This window comes from Ovis canadensis, chromosome 8 (assembly GCF_042477335.2).
Source record: "Ovis canadensis isolate MfBH-ARS-UI-01 breed Bighorn chromosome 8, ARS-UI_OviCan_v2, whole genome shotgun sequence".
NCBI classification, from domain to species: Eukaryota; Metazoa; Chordata; class Mammalia; order Artiodactyla; family Bovidae; genus Ovis; species Ovis canadensis.
Genome location: NC_091252.1, coordinates 21,443,968 through 21,463,941, shown reverse-complemented (window position 1 = coordinate 21,463,941; position 19,974 = coordinate 21,443,968). Strand labels below are relative to the sequence as shown.

General features: G+C 39.6%; 1 protein-coding gene and 1 non-coding gene across 18 annotated transcripts in view; one reads left to right on the top strand and one right to left on the bottom strand.

The window, feature by feature from the left end:
- The window catches only part of SNAP91 (synaptosome associated protein 91), a 172,168-nt gene extending 154,565 nt beyond the window's left edge, over positions 1-17,603 (top strand). For 10 of the 17 annotated variants that reach the window (XM_069598991.1, XM_069598997.1, XM_069598986.1 and 7 more), the window contains 4 exons: positions 8,728-8,811; positions 9,825-9,929; positions 14,132-14,234; positions 16,194-17,603. In XM_069598991.1, the coding sequence (XP_069455092.1) occupies positions 8,728-8,811; positions 9,825-9,929; positions 14,132-14,224 (282 nt within the window). In that variant the 3' untranslated portion in view covers positions 14,225-14,234; positions 16,194-17,603. The remainder of the gene's footprint in view (positions 1-8,727; positions 8,812-9,824; positions 9,930-14,131; positions 14,235-16,193) is intronic. The other 7 variants (XM_069598999.1, XM_069598994.1, XM_069598998.1 and 4 more) reach the window with 1 other exon arrangement.
- On the bottom strand, positions 6,496-6,568 carry TRNAY-GUA (transfer RNA tyrosine (anticodon GUA)). Its single transcript has one exon. It is a non-coding gene; the product is annotated as a tRNA-Tyr (tRNA).
- Positions 17,604-19,974: the final 2,371 nt, after the last annotated feature.

Here is a 19,974-nt window from a genome sequence, read left to right as displayed (position 1 = left end):
AATGCACAGAGTTTTAAATTCAGATAAACTCCAATTTTATCTATTTTTGTTTCTGTTGCTTGTGCTTTTGGTGTCATGTTTAAGAAACCAAGGTCTAATCCAAGGTCTTAAAGATTTATACCTAGGCTTCTTTCTAAGAGTTGTATAGTTTTATCTGTTACGTTAGGTCTTTGACCTATTTTAGGCTCATTTTCATATGTGGTATGAGATAGGGGTCCAGATTGTTTGTGTTGCATGCACAAATCCAGTTAATCCGAGAACCATTTGTTGAAAATGCTGTTTTTTCAACAATATTCTTCACAGTCTTCTCAAATATCAGTTGACCATAGATGTGTAGATTTATTTCCAGACTCTCTATTCTGCTGTATGGATCTGTGTGTCTGTCCTTATGCCAGTACCACAGTGTTTTGATCAAATGTAGCTTAGTTGTAAGTTTTGAAACCAGAAAGTGTGAGTCCCCCAAATTTGTTCTTCTTTTTCAAGATTGTTTTGTCTATTCTGGGTCATTGGATTTCCATATAAATTTCAGGTTCAGGTTTTCCATTTTTCCAAGAGAAGCAGTTAAAGTTGATAAGGATTGAAATTTTGATAGGAATCACACTGAATCTATAAAGCAAATTGGAAGTGTTGTCATCCTAACAATATTAAGTCTTCTAGTCCTTAATAGATTAGATGATGTCTATTTTCCAAGTTGTCTTTAATTTCTTCAACAATGTTTTATAACTGGCAGTGTATAAGTGTTGTACTATCTTGTTAAATTTATTTCTAAGTGTGTTATTTCTAATGCTGTTATAGATTAAATTTTTTGTGATTACATTTTTTATTGTTCATTGCTAGTCTGAACACCACATTGATTTTTGTATATTTATTTTTTATCTTGCAACTGTACTGAACTTGTTTATTAACTCTGATGATTTTTTGCTTGTGAATACTTAGATTTTCTCTATATAAGATGATGTCATCTGCAAATAGAGATACACTTATGCTTCCTTTCTTATTTTAATGCTGTTTCTTTTTCTTACCTAATTGCACTGACTAGATCTCCTAGTACCTCTTTCTCTTGTTCTTAGGGAGAAAACTTTCAGTCATTCGACTTTAAATATGATATTCAGTTCAGTCGTTCAGTCGTGTCTGACTCTTTGCGACCCCATGAACCACAGCACGCCAGGCCTCCCTGTCCATCACAAACTCCTGGAGTACACCCAAACCTGTGTCCATTGAGTCGGTGATGCCATCCAACCATCTCATCCTCTGTCTCATCCCCTTCTCCTCCTGCCCTCAATCTTTCACAGCATCAGGGTCTTTTCCAATGAGTCAGCTCTTCACATCAGGTGGCCAAAGTATCGGAGTTTCAGCTTCAGCATCAGTCCTTCCAGTGAACACCCAGGACTGATCTCCTTTAGGATGGACTGGTTGGAGCTCCTTGCAATCCAAGGGACTCTCAAGAGGCTTCTCCAAAACCACAGTTCAGAAGCATCAATTCTTTTGTGCTCAGCTTTCTTTATAGTCCAACTCTCACATCCATACATGACCACTGGAAAAACCATAGCCTTGACTAGATGGACCTTGTTGGCAAAGTAATGTCTCTGCTTTCCAATATGCTGTCTAGGTTGGTCATAACTTTTCTTCCAAGGAGTAAGCATCTTTTAATTTCATGGCTGAAATCACCATCTGCAGTGATTTTGGAGCCCAGAAAAATAAAGTCTGACACTGTTTCCACTGTTTCCCTATCTATTTCCCATGAAGTGATGGGACCAATTGCCATGATCTTCATTTTCTGAAGGTTGAGCTTTAAGCCAACTTTTTCACTCCCTTTCACTTTCATCAAGAGGCTCTTTAGTTCTTCTCCATTTTCTGCCGTAAGGGTGGTGTCATCTGCATATCTGAGGTTATTGATATTTCTCCCGGCAATCTTGATTCTAGCTTGTGCTTCCTCCAGCCCAGTGTTTCCCATGATGTACTCTGCATATACGTTAAATAAGCAGGGTGACAATATACAGCCTTGACGTACTCCTTTTCCTATTTGGAACCAGTCTGTTGTTCCATGTCCAGTTCTAACTGTTGCTTCCTGACCTGTATACAGATTCCTCAAGAGGCAGGTCAGGTGGTCTGGTATTCCCATCTCTTTCAGAATTTTCCACGGTTTATTGTGATCCACACAGTCAAAGGCTGTGGCATAGTCATTAAAGCAGAAATAGATATTTTTCTGGAACTCTCTTGCTTTTTCGATGATCCAGCAGATGTTGGCAATTGGATCTCTGGTTCCTCTGCCTTTTCTAAAACCAGCTTGAACATCTGGAAGTTCACAGTTCATGTGTTGCTGAAGCCTAGCTTGGAGAATTTTGAGCATTACTTTACTAGTGGGTGAGATGAGTGCAATTGTGAAGTAGTTTGAGCATTCTTTGGCATTGCCTTTCTTTGGGATTGGAATGAAAACTGACCTTTTCCAGTCCTGTGGCCAGTGCCGAGTTTTCCAAATTTGCTGGCATATTGAGTGCAGCACTTTCACAGCATCATCTTTCAGGATTTGAACTAGCTCAACTGGAATTCCATCATCTCCACTAGCTTTGTTCATAGTGATGCTTCCTGAGGCCCACTTAACTTCACATTCCAAGATGTCTGGCTCTAGCTGAGTGATCACACCATCATGATTATCTGGGTCATGAATATCTTTTTTGTACAGTTCTTCTGTGTATTCCTGCCACCTCTTCTTAATATCTTCTGCTTCCGTTAGGTCCATACCATTTCTGCCCTTTATCAAGCCCATCTTTGCAGAAAATCTTCCCTTGGTATCTCTAATTTTCTTGAAGAGATCTCTAGTCTTTCCCGTTCTGTTGTTTTCCTCTATTTTTTTGCATTGATCACTAAGGAAGACTTTCTTATCTCCCCTTGCTATTCTTTGGAAGTCTGCATTCAGATGGGCTATGTTTCCTTTTCCCCTTTGCTTTTCACTTCCCTTCTTTTCACAGCTATTTGTAAGGCCTCCCCAGACAGCCATTTTGCTTTTTTTCATTTCTTTTCCATGGCGATGGTCTTGATCCCTGTCTCCTGTACAATGTCACTAACCTCCATCCATAATTCATCAGGCACTCTGTCTATCAGATCTTGTCCCTTAAATCTATTTCTCACTTCCACTGTATAATCATAAGGGATTTGATTTAGGTCATACCTGAATGGTCCAGTGGTTTTCTCCACTTTCTTCAATTTCAGTCTGAATTTGGCAATAAGGAGTTCATGATCTGAGCCATATTCAGCTCCTGGTCTTGCTTTTGCTGACTGTATAGAGCTTCTCCATCTTTGATTGCAAAGAATATAATCAATCTGATTTCAGTGTTGACCATCTGGTAATGTCCATGTGTAGAGTCTTCTCTTGTGTTGTTGGAAGAGGGTGTTTGCTATGACCAGTGCATTCTCTTGGCAGAACTCTATTAGCCTTTGCCCTGCTTCATTCTATACTCCAAGGCCAAATTTGCCTGTTACATCAGGTGTTTCTTGACTTCCTACTTTTGCATTCCAGTCCCATATAATGAAAAGGACATCTTTTTTGGTGTTAGTTCTAGAAGATCTTGTAGGTCTTCATAGAACTGTTCAACTTCAGCTTCTTCAGTGTCACTGGTCAGGGCATAGACTTGGATTACTGTGATACTGAATGGTTTGCCTTGGAAACAAACAGAGATCATTCTGTCGTTTTTGAGATTGCATCCAGGTACTGCATTTTGGACTCTTTTGTTGACCATGATGGCTACTCCATTTCTTCTAAGGGATTCCTGCCCACAGTAATAGATATAATAGTCATCTGAGTTAAATTCACCCATTACAGTTCGCTGTAATTCCTTAGTTCGCTTAGTTCGCTGATTCCTAGAAAGTCAGTGTTCACTCTTGCCATCTCCTGTTTGACCACTTCCAATTTGCCTTGATTCATGGACCTGACATTCTAGGTTCCTATGCAGTACTGCTTTTTACAGCATCAAACCTTGCTTCTATCACAAGTACCATCCACAAGTGAGTGTTGTTTTTGCTTTGGTTCCATCCCTTCATTCTTTCTGGGGTTATTTCTCCACTGATCTCCAGTAGCATATTGGACACCTACCGACCTGCGGAGTTCATTTTTCAGTGTCCTATCTTTTTGCCTTTTCATACTGTTCCAGGGGTTCTCAAGGCAAGAATACTGAAGTGGTTTGCCATTCCCTTCTCCAGTGGACCACATTCTGTCAGACCTCTCCACCGTGACCCATCCGTCTTGGCCCCACACGGCATGGCTTAGTTTCATTGAGTTAGACAAGGCCATGGTCCATGTGATCAGATTGGCCTGTTGTCTGTGATTGTGGTTTCCATCTGTCTGCCCACTGATGTCCTCTCTCAGTGCCTACCATCTTACTTGGGTTTCTCTTACCTTGGACGTGGGGTATCTCTTCACGGCTGCTCCAGCAAAGCGCAGCCACTGCTCCTTACCTTGGACGTGGGGTAGCTCCTCACTGCCACCACCCCTGACCTCATTGTGAGTTACTTGTAGATGCCCTTTATCAGGTGTAGGAATTCCCCTTCTATTTCTAGTTTATTTAGTGTTGTTGTGTCATGAATGGATTGTGGATTTTGTGAAACACTTTTTCTGCATATACTGAGATCAGTTTTTCTTTTATTTCTTATATTATTATAGTATATTACATTAATTGATCCAACCTTACATTTCTGGAATAAATCTCACTTGGTCATGGGCTGTAATTCTTTTAATATGCTGCTAGATGTGGATGTGGTATGCTAGTATTTTGTTGAGAATTTTTATATTTATATTTGTAAAGAATTTGGCTGTAGTTTTCTTATGATGTCCTTGTCTGTATTTGGCATCACAGTAATACCGGCATCAAAGAATGATTAGAAAATGTTCCTTCTCTGTTTTTTTGAGAGCTTGAGAAGGGACCTTTAATAGAATGGACCAGTGAAGCCATCTGATTCTGGGCATCTCTGCGATCAAAAGTTTTTGATTACTAACTCAGTCTCTTTACTTGCTATACATCTATTTAGATTTTTTTTTATTTCTTCTTGAGTCAGGTTTGGTAGTTTGTGTCTTTCTTGGAGTTTGACTTACATCTAGATTATCTAATGTTTTAGCGTATAATTTCTTATATCCTTTTAATTCTTTTTATTTCTGTAAGATTGGTAGTAATATCTCCACTTCCTTTCCTGATTTTGGTCATTTAGGTTTCTCTTTTTTTCTTGTCTACTTGAAAGTTTATTCATTTTATTGATCTTTTCAAAGATCTTTTCTTTCCTCTTTTGTTTTCTCATTCTTTTTTTAATTTTTCTCTGCTCTAATTGTTTTTATTTCCTTTCTCTGCTCACTTTAGAATTAGTTCTTCTTTTTTGTAGTTTCTTATGGTAGAAGTTTAGATTATTGAGTTGAGATCTTTCTCCTGCATATGAGCTATATGTTCTTGTTTCTTTTCATATCTCATAATTTTTTTATTGGAATCTGAATACATTGAATATTATAATACGGCAGCACTGAAAATCATGTTCTACCCTTCCCCAAGGTTTGTTGTTGCTACTTTTTTTGTTATTGTTGTTTTGCTACTTTGGTAGAGGGAGTTATTTGCTTGCTTGTTTTGTCCTTTAGCTACTTGGTCAGCTGAGAATTAGACAGATACTACTTAAACTCCTGGAACCAAAAATATCTCTTGGTATTTGCAGAGGGGCTCTGTGTGTGTGTTAGGCATGACTTGAGACTCAACCAGGCAGGTTGTAACTCCACCTTAGGAATTACTACCGCTTGCTTAAAGCCTCCAAGTCAGCCCAGAGGCATCTCAAGTCTTTCCGGAGTATGTGCATAGCCCTGGGCATGTGCATGGCTATCTAATTTCCCAGGAGGATGTCTGGATTTTTCAAACCCTTAATCCTCAAAGCATCTCATTCTCCAGCCTTTCCTCCGAGCTTTTTGTTTAAGCTGCTATTTGCCGTGACTGATATCCATTACCTGATACAGCAACAACTGAAAAATTTGCCTTTAAGTATTTTCCACAAATGTCCTCAGATAACAGCTTTAGCACTAGATGGGTTCCCAGTTGGGCAAGATAACAATAAGGCTTTTGAGCCAGTGTTTCTAGAAAGCCACCTAGACAAGAGACAAGACAAAGCAAATAATTAAAATATTTTCTGCTCCTTGTGATACTATTCCTGGGAATGTGTGGTGTTATTTTCAAGGCTACATCTGAACTGGAGGACAGTGTAAATTTCAAGGGATTGCAGTAGGGTTAATTTTATGCCTAAGGGAAGCATTAGGGGTGTTAGTATATGACTGAAAACTCTCAAACCTGAGCCTGAAATGGGATATGTGAGTAGTATTATGTGTAGTCTTCTAAATGCTTCCTGAAAGTGAAGTCGCTTAGTCGTGTCCGACTCTTTGCGACCCCATGGACTGTAGCTTATCAGGCTCGTCCGTCCATGGGATTTTCCAGGCAAGAGTGCTAGAGTGGATTGCCTTTTCCTTCTCCAGGGGATCTTCCTGACCCAGGAATCGAACCCAGGTCTCCTGCGTTACAGGCAGATGCTTTACCATCTGAGCCACCAGGGAAATGCTTCCTAAAACTTCTAATTAATTTTGGTCTTTGTACAAACGTACAACAGTCAGAAGTCAGAGAGAAGCAAATATAACACAGAAAAGAATAATATAAAAAACTGGGAATAAAACCACTATATGACCCAGCAATCCCACTCCTAGGCATATATCCTGAGAAAATCAAAACTGAAAAAGATACATGCACTCTAATGTTCATTGCATCTCTACTTAAAATAGCTAGAACATGGAAGCAACCTAGATGTCAATGGACAGATGAGTGGATAAAGAAGCTGTGGTACATGTATGCAATGGGATATTACTCGGCCATATAATATAACGCATTTGAGTCCATTCTAATGAGATGGATGAACCTAGAGCCTGTTATACAGAGTGAAGTCAGAAAGAGAAATATAAATATTGTAGGGTTGGTTGGTGGTGGTTTAGTCGCTCAGTTGTGTCTGACTCTGTGCGACCCCATGGACTGTGGCCCGCCTGCCTCCTCTGTCCACGGGATTTCCCAGGCAAGGATACTGGAGTAGGGTGCCATTTCCTTCTCCAGGGGATCTTCCCAATCCAGGGATTGAACCTGTGTCTCTTGCATTGACAGGTGGATTCTTTACCGCTGAGCCACCAGGGAACCATTGTATGGTTGGTTGGTGGTTGTTTACTTGCTCCGTCGTGTCTGACTCTGTGTGACCCCATGGACTGTAAATATTGTTTCAGTTCAGTTCAGTCGCTCAGTCATGTCCGACTCTGCGACCCCATGAATCGCAGCACGCAGGGTCTCCCTGTCCATCACCAACTCCTGGAGTTCACTCAGACTCACGTTCATCGAGTCAGTGATGCCATCCAGCCATCTCATCCTCGGTCGTCCCCTTCTCCTCCTGCCCCCAATCCCTCCCAGCATCAGAGTCTTTTCCAATGAGTCAACTCTTCGCATGAGGTGGCCAAAGTACTGGAGTTTCAGCTTTAGCATCATTCCTTCCAAAGAAATCCCAGGGCTGATCTCCTTCAGAATGGACTGGTTGGATCTCCTTGCAGTCCAAGGGACTCTCAAGATTCTTCTCCAACACCACAGTTCAAAAGCATCAATTCTTCGGCACTCAGCCTTCTTCACAGTCCAACTCTCACATCCATACATGACCACAGGAAAAACCATAGCCCTGACTAGACAGACCTTAGTCGGCAGAGTAATGTCTCTGCTTTTGAATATGCTATCTAGGTTGGTCATAACTTTTCTTCCAAGGAGTAAGCATCTTTTAATTTCATGGCTGCAGTCACCATCTGCAGTGATTTTGGAGCCCCCCAAAATAAAGTCTGACACTGTTTCCATTGTTTCCCCATCTATTTCCCATGTATACTAATGCATATATATGGAATCTAGAAAGATGGTACCAATAAATTTATTTGCAGGGCAGCAGTGGAGAAACAGACATAAAAAACAGACTTATGGACGGGGGAGGAAGGAGAGGATGAGATGTATGGAGAGAGTAACATGGAAACTTATATTACCATATGTAAAATAGATAGCCAATGGGAATTTGCTGTATGACTCAGGGAACTCAAATAGGGGCTCTGTAACAACCTAGGGGGGTGGGATGGGGAGGGAGATGAGGGGAGGTTCAAGAGAAAGGGGACATATGTATACCTATAGCTAATTCATGTTGATATTTGGCAGAAAGGAACAATATTCTATAAAGCAATTATCCTTCAATTAAAAAATAAATTAATTTTTTTAAGTGTGGGGAAATGGAAACCAAGCTTTAAACATGTAAATGAAAGCATTCCTCAAATTTCTAATTCAATGCCTATTGGAGAATATAATGATTAGACACAAAAAAGTTTAGAAAAATTTGACTTCTTTACATTGAAGGTGGTATAAGTAGGTAGAGAGCATAAGCTGAGCCCCAGTAGCTCCACATGGTGAACATCATGTTAGTAACCTTTGTATCACTGGTGTGGTGCTAGTGCCTATTTTTAAAATTGAAAACTGAAATCTGAGATTTCTTTATATCTTTACACATACTTAAGAGCATGCATTTAAAAGTTATATTCTGTCCTTTTAAAGCCATATTATATTGGTTCTTTTTGTTTGGTGTGTGTGTGTGTGTGTGTGTGTGTGTGTGTGTGTGTGTGTGTGTGTGTGTGTATGTGTTTTGTGGTTCTTTTGATAGCAAGGAGCTGTACCTCCAACCAGTTCAGTTCCTCCTGTTGCCGGGGCCCCATCTGTCGGACAACCTGGAGCAGGGTTTGCAATGGTGAGTGACGACCTGTTTTAAAAATTGTAATTAATACTTCTAAGGACTTTGCCAAATCCCAGATTAACTATAGAATATAATTCTTCCCATAATGCAGAAGAGTAAAATTTAAAATTTAAGTCATCTGCTTTAGACATTAAGTAGTCTACACAGGACATGATCAAGTCAGTTATAAGACACTTAAAATAATTTTCCACCATCAAAATAAATTTTGTAGTGCACCGATAATGTCATTTTTGGGGTACTGTTTACCAAACCAGTGACCTGGCTCTTAGCTCAATCATCAAAATTAACTTTTCATCAGTATACTGACTTTTCACTTACCACTTTATCACTAGCAAATTTTAGGACTATTTCCCATAAGAAAAAACAAGTCTTTACCTGTTTAAGAACTATACATACAGAAGATAGATAAACAACAGCAAATCCTGATTGGGGTAAGGATGCTGTCTGGCCAGCCAGGCTTCTCAGGCACCTCAGTGGTTCCCTGCCATCTGCCAGCCTCACAACACCCATCATTCTAAAGTACAAGTTGTAGGAACTTATCTGATGGTCTGGAGTTTCCAAGGTGGGCTCAGTGGCAAAGAATCTGCCTGCCTATGCAGGAGAGACGAGTTCAATCCCTGAGTTGGGAAGATCCCCTGAAGGAAGAAATGGCAACCCACTCCAGTATTCTTGCCTCAGAAATCCCATGGATAGAGGAGGAGTTGCAAAGAGTCAGACACAGTTGAGTGTGCACCCTGGCGGTCCAGTGGTTAAGAATCCATGCTTCCACTGTAAGGGTGCACAGGTTCAGTCCCTGGTTGGGGAACTAAGATTCCCCACGTGCCACACAGCATAGCCAAAAACATAAATAAAAATAAATTTAAGTAAGCATCTTTGTAAAAAATTACAAGTGATACTTTTTCACAAACTTGGATTCCTCAGAAATTTTCTTTAACATATGAAAGACATCGTCAGGGCATTGCCAGAGTGGACTCCACTCAGACTGTGAACACTTCTGCTTTTTTCAGCCTCCGGCAGGGACAGGCATGCCCATGATGCCTCAGCAGCCTGTCATGTTTGCACAGCCCATGATGAGGCCACCCTTTGGAGTTGCCGCTGTACCTGGCACACAGGTCAGTTTTTAAAGGTCCACGAAAGAATAACGCTAATTTATAAGTGTAAACTGTCATGTGACCGATGATTTGAAAATGTTCTTAGCTGATGCCATCTTCATGTTTGGTGCTTGGGAAGAAGTAAAGGGAACAAGGAAGACAGATGAACAGTGGTGACATGGTGACATTTAAAGGAAAATGGTAGAAAAAACTAACTATCCTGAGGTCCCTCCATGCCTTTCCTTAATTTGGAATGTTTCCTGAGAACTACCTGGTGTTTAAAATATCTAGGCATTTATTCCAGGAAAAAAATGAGTAGCTCTAGTCCATTGTCTTATTATGTTTTCCTAGAGTTAGCCAAAATTAAGGTTAGGGACACCGTACTCCTTGCTGCTAAGTTTGCCCAAGACTAGTGACACTAACTGCAGTGAGTCTGCCAAACTGTAAAGCCTAGATCTTGGCATCCAGTCCCATCACTTCATGGCAAATGTATGGGGGGGGTGGGGGGTGGGAGGGAATGGAAACAGTGTATTTCCTTGGGCTCCAAATTCACTGCAAATGGTGACTGCAACCATGGAATTAAAAGACACTTGCTCCTTGCACGGAGAAGGCAATGGCACCCCATTCTAGTACTCTTGCCTGGAAAATCCCTTGGAAGAAAAGCTATGACCAACCTAGACATCATATTAAAAAACAGAGACATCACTTTACTGACAAAGGTCTGTCTAGTCAAAGCTATGGTTTTTCCAGTAGTCATGAACGGATGTGAGAGCTGAACCATAAAGAAGGCTGAGTGCTGAAGATCTGATGTTTTCTATCTGTGGTGCTGGAGGACTCTTCAGAGTCCCTTGAACAGCAAAGAGATCAAACCCCAGTCCATCCTAAAGGAAATAAACCCTGAATGTTCATTGGAAGGGCTGAAGCTGAAGCTCCAGTATCTTGGTCACCTGATGCAAAGAGCTAACTCATTGGAAAAGACCCTGTTGCTGGGAAAGATTGAGGGCAGGAGGAGAAGCGGGCAACAGAGCATGAGATGGTTGGATGGCATCACTGACTCAATGGACATGAGTTGGAGCAAGCTGCAGGAGATGGTGAAGGCCAGGGAAGCCTAGTGTGCTGCAGCCCATGGGGTCACAAAGAGTCAGACCCGACTGAGTGGCTGAACAGCAACAACAGCAGCACAGCCTGAGGGACCAATTCCCACAAGACTGCCCTCATCAGACCCTTCAGGTCCCAAAGGTCACCCTCACTTCAGACCAGCTGCCTGCAGATTCAAGGGTTCCCAGGACCACTCTCAGACTACGCAGTTTTCTAGAAGGACTCATAGAGCTCAGGGAAGCACTAACTTTACAATGACAGTTTTATTACAGTGAAAAGATACAAACAGATCCAGCCAAAAGGAGAGGTGCACTGGGCAAAGCCTGGGAGGATCCCACATGAAGCTTCTTTGTCCTCAGGGATGCCTTACCCAGCCGGCATCACTGTGTGAGGATACGCATGCAGTGCTGCTAACCCAAGAAGCTTACCTGAGCTTCAGGACGCAGAGTTTTTATTAAGCTCTCATTCTATAGGAATGACTAACTGAATCATGTCTCACGTGGCTGAACTCCCTCTCCAGCCTCCTTCCCCCCCCAAGGTCAAGTTCATATCCTGTGGGCCCAAAGACTGAACTGTTTAATCACATGGTTGATTTTCTGGCATGGCCAGCCCCCAACCCTGAGTTACCTAGTTAGCATAAATGACCAGGTGTGGTGCCACAAACCCACTCTGAATAACAAAGACATTCCTGGTACTAGGTAAATTCCAAAGGTTTAGAAGTTACCAACTAGGGTCCAGGACAAAGGGCAAACGTCTCTTTTGATGAGGCCAAGTTTCTTACTATACAGTGTGCTACCTTTATTTGCAAAGATCCTAAAATATATGCACTTTGTTGAACTGTTTTGCAGCTAATAATGATATTCGTACTGATAAGTCACCCTTTGTTTATTCCTCTCATAAATGCCTGGCCCAAGTGAAGGTATATGTAGAACCAAAGAAGTTTTCACCATGAGAAACTGATTTAGGATGGAGGAAGAACATTATAACTACTGGCACCATGCTGAGCACTCAAAACACATTTCTCTAATATATTTTAAGGGTATCAGTAAACAGTTTCACTTCTGTTGTATATTTTTAAATTTATCACTTGTGTTTCTGTTGTCTCAGCCTCACAATAGGAATCCTATTGTGAACCTTCTGAATGTACTTTAATCCCCTTTTCTTCCTTGAATCATCTCTAAATTCTTTCTCTACCTGTTCCCAAAATTGGCTTCAGTTTCTTTACTTTAACCCTTCAAAAGCCATAATGACCAGGAGAGTGATGGTGTGTGTCCAAAAAGATAAATTTGAAATGTAAGAGCCTCCAGCCTTCGAGGCCAACACCAAAGCACTGGCTTCCTGAGGAATTTTCTCTTCTGCTCTGAGATAATGAAGCTGCCTCAAGTTGTTTGGGGTGGGAGAGTGTGGGGGAGGGTGGTGGGTGGGAAGTGGATATGGTGGGAAGTTTTGGGTTTCATAGTTGGGATTACAGTCAATCTAGATATATTTAAATTCCAAGAAAGAATCTCACTTATGAATATTTCCTTGATGGTTAAATATATCCATGACTATCTGCCACCTTTTTGAAAAACAGAAATTGAAAGGATGTTACTGAGATTTTTCAAAGTCTTACTGTATTTGGTGTGCTGAATGCTTTAGAAATAATATAGTTTTATTGTATAAGGTAGTTTTCCTGCTTGATACCAGTGTTGCATAGCATCAATTTGTTTACTTAATTCAAAGGATGAAAATGAAAAATAGATGATACAATGAAAACAGTGTTTTAATCATTTAATTGAATTTATGGTAATTTGGGAAATGGTATGCCATATTTATACAATCTTTAAGCTGTATTTCCTACATCAGAGAAGAATCATAGCTGATTAGATACTAGATAAGAAAGCAAACATGAGTTAGTAGCTTTGGAAGACATAGAAATTTTTCATTACTGGTGTGTGGACTCTTGCACTGTAGGTCAGTTGGTTGGAGTCACAATGTCATATCACCTAATTATTAATTATGGACCAGTCCTTGAGTTTCTTATCTTCCAAACAACTTTGACCCTTTATATTTATTTTTTCCTGGCCTTTCCATGAGCTAGGATCTCAATTTTAAAAATTGAAATTTGACTGATACTTACTGCAGTTAATCAATAGTTTCTGGACAAAGGAACAAATCTAAAACTCCTTATTTCTGGAGCTTTGTTTACAGAACCAAAAAAGAAAACATACATCCCTGCCCTTTTGTCCCAGGTTCCTGAGTTTCCATCTTGTTACAAGCATAGAAGATTAATTAGCTCAAAGGATACATGTTAGTTATTGTTCTATGTAGACTCCATGACATTTTTCAAGGCTTTGAACCCTAACATTCCTGCAAAAGCCTGTTCCCAAAACTTATGTTTGTCACACAATGAAATAATTTAGGTATTCATTAAACAGAAACAAGGTAAGTAAATTTTTGGTTGCTTTTGCTTCAGGTTTAGTATGATTCTTCTCTGTAGCATCTAATAATTAATCTTCTCTACAAGCTGGATAGGCAAGATTGGAATTCAGTGACATTCACAGCTAGACTATTTGCTCATCCGAAAACAAACAGTACCCCCAGATTTGACAGGTGTTCACTTAAAATACTTTATATGAAGTTTTAGTCTATTTAGCTAATATTTTAAAGTAATTTCTTAAGTGACTTTCTGCAAGCTGTTTTCTTTCCATTTTTCCTTTGAACTCACTCTCTGAGAAAAGTCATTTATATTCCTTTATTAGTTTAGAGGTACTAATAACTCAAAGTCACAATGCTTTGAATAGAGAAGTTGTTTTTTTCACTATGTATTCATAATAGCTTTAATGTGACTAGTTTTTCACATCTTCCCTAACTAATACCCATATTGTTCTACAAGAGTCCTCAAATATTACTTTGGCTAAATTTGATGTCAAATAATTTCAAGAAAGCCAGTATCCTTTGAAGTGTGTTTTTTAAATCCAAAATCCAAAACAACCCTGTGACTAAGTAGAACAAAGTAGATTTTGTAAACTTTAGCCATCTAACCTTCTGCATGTTTGTTTTCTGTGGTATGTGCTTGGCCTAACGCTTATCTATCTCTGTTTGCTTTCTGTCTCCACTGTCTTGGGCTGGCTTTTCCTCGTTAGCTTTCTCCAAGCCCTACACCTGCCTCTCAGAGTCCCAAGAAACCTCCAGCAAAGGACCCATTAGCGGATCTTAACATCAAGGATTTCTTGTAAACAATTTAAGGTATCTGATATTGAGCTTTTCCTGGGGGCTTGTAATAGTGACCTATGCTATGCTTAGCTGTTTTATTAGGTATAATATTTGTACTTCTGTGTCTTTAATACATATATATGATAATAATTGTTTGAATGTGTATGCTTTTGAAATCCATATTGAAAGCTATCTTTGTCAGTGATTTTTTAATCTTACTTAATTTGCAAAACTAAGAGGGAGAGAAACCTCCAAATTGTCCTTACCCTGGAAAACACACAGATTATGCTAATAAAGCAAATGTTTGCCCAAGCTACTTCATAAATTAGAAAATTACTACTGCATTCTATAATGACTAGAATTTATGGAAAGGTAACATTTATAATACTTCATTTAGAAACTAAGAATATATTTGGTGACAATTGTAATTTTATTTTGCTTATTCTTATTTGGCCTCATCAAGTAAAGCTTAGATTTATTACCCTTTGTATCTCTGCATTCAGGCAAAATTTTCATTTCTAACATTCTAGTTTTAAATTTCTAATGTAATTTGTGAAATTACATTATGGCTAATAGTGGACTTATAGAAGCAAACTAATGAAGACGATTTGCTGTTAACCCCAGAACCTGACACAGTGGATAGCTTCTCAACAAATATTAAGTTGGCCAAAAAATTCATTCAAATTTTTCATGTTACAGAAAAACCAGAGCGAACTTTTTTGGCCAACCCAATACTTGCTGAATGTGGGTGAACACTAGTAATGATGCTTTTCATTTACACAGTATTTTTCATTCTTCCCAGTAATTAACTCTTTGATCACCTCTGTTGGAGAGCAAACCCTGCAGGATAAGCTAGCCAGATACTTTGGCTTCCATTTCACAGCTAAAGAAACTGTCCCTTGGCATTAAGTGATTTGCCCAGGGTCACACTGGAAGAGAAGTATGAGTGTTGAAGTTTTTGAACCCCTGTCTAGTGTTCTTTTTATCATACATCTACTATATATATATATTTAAACTTCCTCTGATGCCTACGATGAATTTTGTGGATTTCTGCGTTGTGATTTTTTTTTCTTCATACAACATTAATAATTGATCATTTTAAGGCCTTGACATCTCAGCCAAGTAATTCTCCTTGAGCCCAACTTTTCTGTTCCACTTTGGGTTGGATTGGGCTGAGGTGGGCATCATGTAGATGCGTAAATAAGACATCAAGCACTTATTTCTTAGCAGCTGAAGTTTCAGAAATGGCCAAGAGTACAGCAGGAAGCAGCACTTGTTATTCAGAAATGTTGCTGTCCACGTGTGCTGGAATTCTGAGAAGTGCCCGAAACAGAAGTGCTTGAGACACCCTCTGCTCTCAGATTCAGCCAAAAGAGGGACAGACGCAGACAGTGTTACAAAGGAGAGTTACCCCCATGCCTAAGCCTGGAGACCCCAGGAAGGGGTTCCTGGCAGAGATGACACAGCACGGGAGACATCAGCGAGGGGAGAGGGCGTGTTGTAAATGAAGGCTTTGCATCACTGGGGATGTCTCCCCTCTCTCTGTTCTGTCACTTGTACAAGTACTTAGTGGCTCCTTGAAAACCTTAACTGAAAAGAACCCCAGGAAACGAAGTCCTTGCCCTCCCCCTTTTTTTTCACTGCCCTTAAGATTAACTGTTTTTAATTGATACTGAATGTCTTGCTAAGATTTTTTCTAAGTATACTTAGAAATTGGAAATTGGATACTTAGAAAGTATCCAATTTCCAAGTTTTGCCAATAGAATTTGCTTGCTTAAAATGAAGCTATACATTGAAAAAAAAATTTTTTTTTAATTTTCCTGAATGAAACTTTAAGCTTGTCTTAAAGAATTGTGACAAGTGTTTAAATGTGACTTTGGTAATATGAAGACCTGCTGTGTAAAACAGCGAAGTAAAATTGCAAGGAAGGTAAAATGTTTGAGAACTACTATAATACTGTTTTCTAATTCAAGTGCTTTTTTATCTTTACAGCTGCAATTTTTGTGACTGAATAGGAAAAAAAACTAATGACTTTGGAGACTTCAAATAAAATTGATGCTCAGAGTTTCAAAGGGAGCCACCAGTACCAATCCCAATGCTTATTCATAACTTCTCTTCCACAACGTGTAGCACAGCTGTGAAAGTGAACATTAGGAACGTGTACTACCTTAGCTGTTATCCCTACTCTCAAAGTTGTAGTGTATGTGGGTTCTTTGTGTGTTGCGTGATGTAAACAATGAATGGATGTTTCTGATGCCTTTAGTGCTCTCTGGACCTCGCCCATGGACGGATGATGCAGCTGTTGTGTGGTGAGCCATTGGGAAAGACGTGTCTGTGTTTTTGAAGGTTTCAATGTATATATAACTTTTGGACACACCTGAACTCTCCCCATAAATTCTCTTTTCTTCTGTATCTGCGTTACAAATATAGTGTGATAATATCAGATAGTAAGGAAAACACTCTTAAATATACAGAACTTTTTTCGGTGTGGAGTACACTTTTCCAGTCACAGGAACTTCAGCTGTGGTGGGAAATGTTTATTTTTGTGGCGCTATATATGTTAAGAAATTTTATTTTAAAAAAAATATAAAGGTTAATGTCCATAACAAATATTTCCCCTCAAAGCTACCTTAATCAAGAATGAAAAATCATATGGGAAGAATTCCATATTTAATCACTGCTGTATTAAATTATCTACTTTAATTATGTTTGACAGGTTTTGCATCTAAATTGACCTACTTGTTCATTCTTGATTCAGTGCACTGAAAGTAAAGGGTCTGTTTCCATCTTGTCTGTGAAAATGCAATTAGAAGTGTGCTATTCAAGTGATTATGAAGGCACCGCAAGGTATAGCTGTAATTTAAAGTTTACTGCAAATCTTTTTATTTTCTTGTGGGGTTTACGTACATCTGTTAATTTAGTATTTCTTTGTGTGTTCTGTAGACTAGTGTTCTTCCATCCCTCAACTGAGCTCCAAGTAGATTTTGTTGTACCATTGTGATTAGAATTTAAACGAAATCAGAGAATTGTATTCTTTACTGTACATACTGTATTCTTTAATTTTTAAGTTGTCGTCATATCGTCTGTGCTGATGGCTTGGCTTTAAGATGTTGATGCATACATGAGGTCACTGTTGATCAGTGTTGCTAGTGGCTTGGCTGCTCTTTGTTAAAGCATATTGGGTTGGAAAGGTGTTTGCCTTTTTTCCAAATTACTCAATAGATGTATGGTACCATTTAAAAGTGGTTGTATCTGAATTTACTGTGGGGATAACATACACTGTAATGGGGAAAATTACCTAAAACCAATTTCAACTGGCTTTTCTTTGTATTTCGGTTCAAAAATCCAGTGCATGTACGCCCTCTGAGATGCAATAAACACCTCGAACAAAGAAAATGCAAACATCATCTTTTTCTCTTTGATTATTTTTAATGGGAAAAAGTCTGTTTCAGATGACACACATATCATATACAAAATACTGCAAATGTTAAACCATTTAGGATGAGAAATGCAGTCTGTGCCAACATAGTTTCGATTCTTTTTCAATAAAAAAGTAAGGGGAAAAAAACCATTTAATCAGCTGTCGTTAAACTTGGGACTCCATGGCTGCTGCCAAATAAATTAAAACCCCATATTTCAAAAAAGAAAAGGATGAACTTTCTTTTAAAATATGCAATTAAATTCTTATAATATATTTACATGAATTTTCTGTGAAAGTTGAAGAGTTAATGATTTTGGGTCATAGTTTCCATACTCATGGCCTTCCCTTGTTGCTCAGCTGGTAAAGAATCCGCCTGCAATGTGGGAGACCTGGGTTTGATCCCTGGGTTGGGAAGATCCCCTGGAGAAGGGAAAGGCTACCCACTCTAGTATTCTGGCCTGGAGAATTCCATGGACTGTATAGTCCGTGGGATTACAAAGAGTCAGACACAACTGAGCAACTTTCAGTTCACTTCCATACTCACACACTGGCATGCACAGACACTCAGACACAAAATCTAGATTAGCCAGTGTTCTTGCCTGGAGAGTCCCAGGGACGGCAGAGCCTGGTGGGCTGCCATCTGTGGGGTCGCACAGAGTCGGACACAACTGAAGCAGCTTAGCAGCAGCAGTAAAATTGCATGACCTGATGCCCATAACTAGATTGTTACAATGTCTCAAAAAGTAGTCCAATCTCAAATAGAAGTGTTCCTCAAATAGAAAGTGAAAGTCTCTCAGTCAGAGTCCGACTGTTTGGAATACTCCAGGCCAGAATACTGGAGTGGGTAGCCTTTCCCTTCTCCAGGGGATCTCCCCAACCCAAGGATCAATCCCAGGTCTTCCTCATTGCAGGTGGATTCTTTACCAGCTGAGCCACAAGGGAAGCCCAAGAATACTGGAGTGGGTAGCCTATCCCTTATCCAGCAGATCTTTCTGACCCAGGAATCAAACCAGGGTCTCCTGCATTGCAGGTGGATTCTTTACCAACTGAGCTATCAGGGGAACCATTTTTCCTCAAATAGAAACATATTTCTATTTCTAAATTGCCTTTCGCTGAGTTACCTAGGATTTGTCTTGAGAACTAGCTTTCAGAAACTAGTATCTGATTATATAATATGATTTTTATAGATATAGTATGATCATATATTACTTTGTGGGCATATTGTAATAAAATGTATTTCAGATTATAAATAATTTTAAGCTTTTAGTATTGCATTTTTAATATGCTTTGTCTGTTCATTGGCCCATGTGGTATAAATTCTTAATAGGCAAAGATACAAGAGCATTATTTTTAAATTGGACCCTGAAACCTTGCTGTGCTAAGATTCTTCATGTCCTTGTCGGGAGAATTATCTCATAGAAGAGATGCTGGATAAGGGCCTCTGCTCAAACAACTCATTTTTCTGGAGAACCTTCAACACAAGTCTGTTTTACCCATGGTGTTCTTCTACGTGGTAAGGGTGTCTGTCCTACCTCACCTGGGCTCTGCATGCATGCACACGTAAGCACAAGTACACCATTTGGGTTGTGACCACACCGCTGCTCACACAAGGCGTCAGTGTGCCAGCCAACACATGGCCCTCGGCCTAAATCCCCTCTCCAATCCCACGGTGCGACTCACTGCTCTGTCCATCGTGGCTCCCTACCTCCCTCTTCTCAGGGCCCAACTTCCATCAGCCTTGACAGCACTTGACATACTGTGTTATCATTGTCTGGGAAGGTGGCTTCTGCCCTGGCCGTTTGGGAGCGTGAAAGGCAGGAAACGTCTTCTCTTGTTCAAACCTTCAGCAACTAGCACTTCGGTAGGCATGTATCTGTAGGATAAACATAATAATGTTAGTTCTTAGAGGCCTTACCACTTACCTGGATACTGCTCAGCTGTTACCATATTTCTGATGACTGAAGAATAATTCTTGTAGTGCATTTATTGTCAAATGTTACTGGAATTTGAATAGCTCTCTCTCAGCTCATTGCAATGGAAAAATTAACACCAATTGAAAACCCATCTTGAGTTGAAGGTTTGAATTACTTCATATATGGTGAAATAATTACTAGTGGTTCTCTTAGTATGAAAGTGTCTCCTCTGTTCTCTTTCATGTTATTTATTGTACTTAAAAAAAAAAGGAATAGAAACTTTGAGGGAAGAGTCATGGGGTTCAGAAGAGGAAGAAAGGAGTGGACATGAAAAAATACATGAAAAGTTTGAGTCACAGAAAGATAAAATGTGCAAAGTCCTCTTTCTGCCTCTTAAATAGACACACCTTTAACAATAGATCCCCAAATTTTGAAGGTG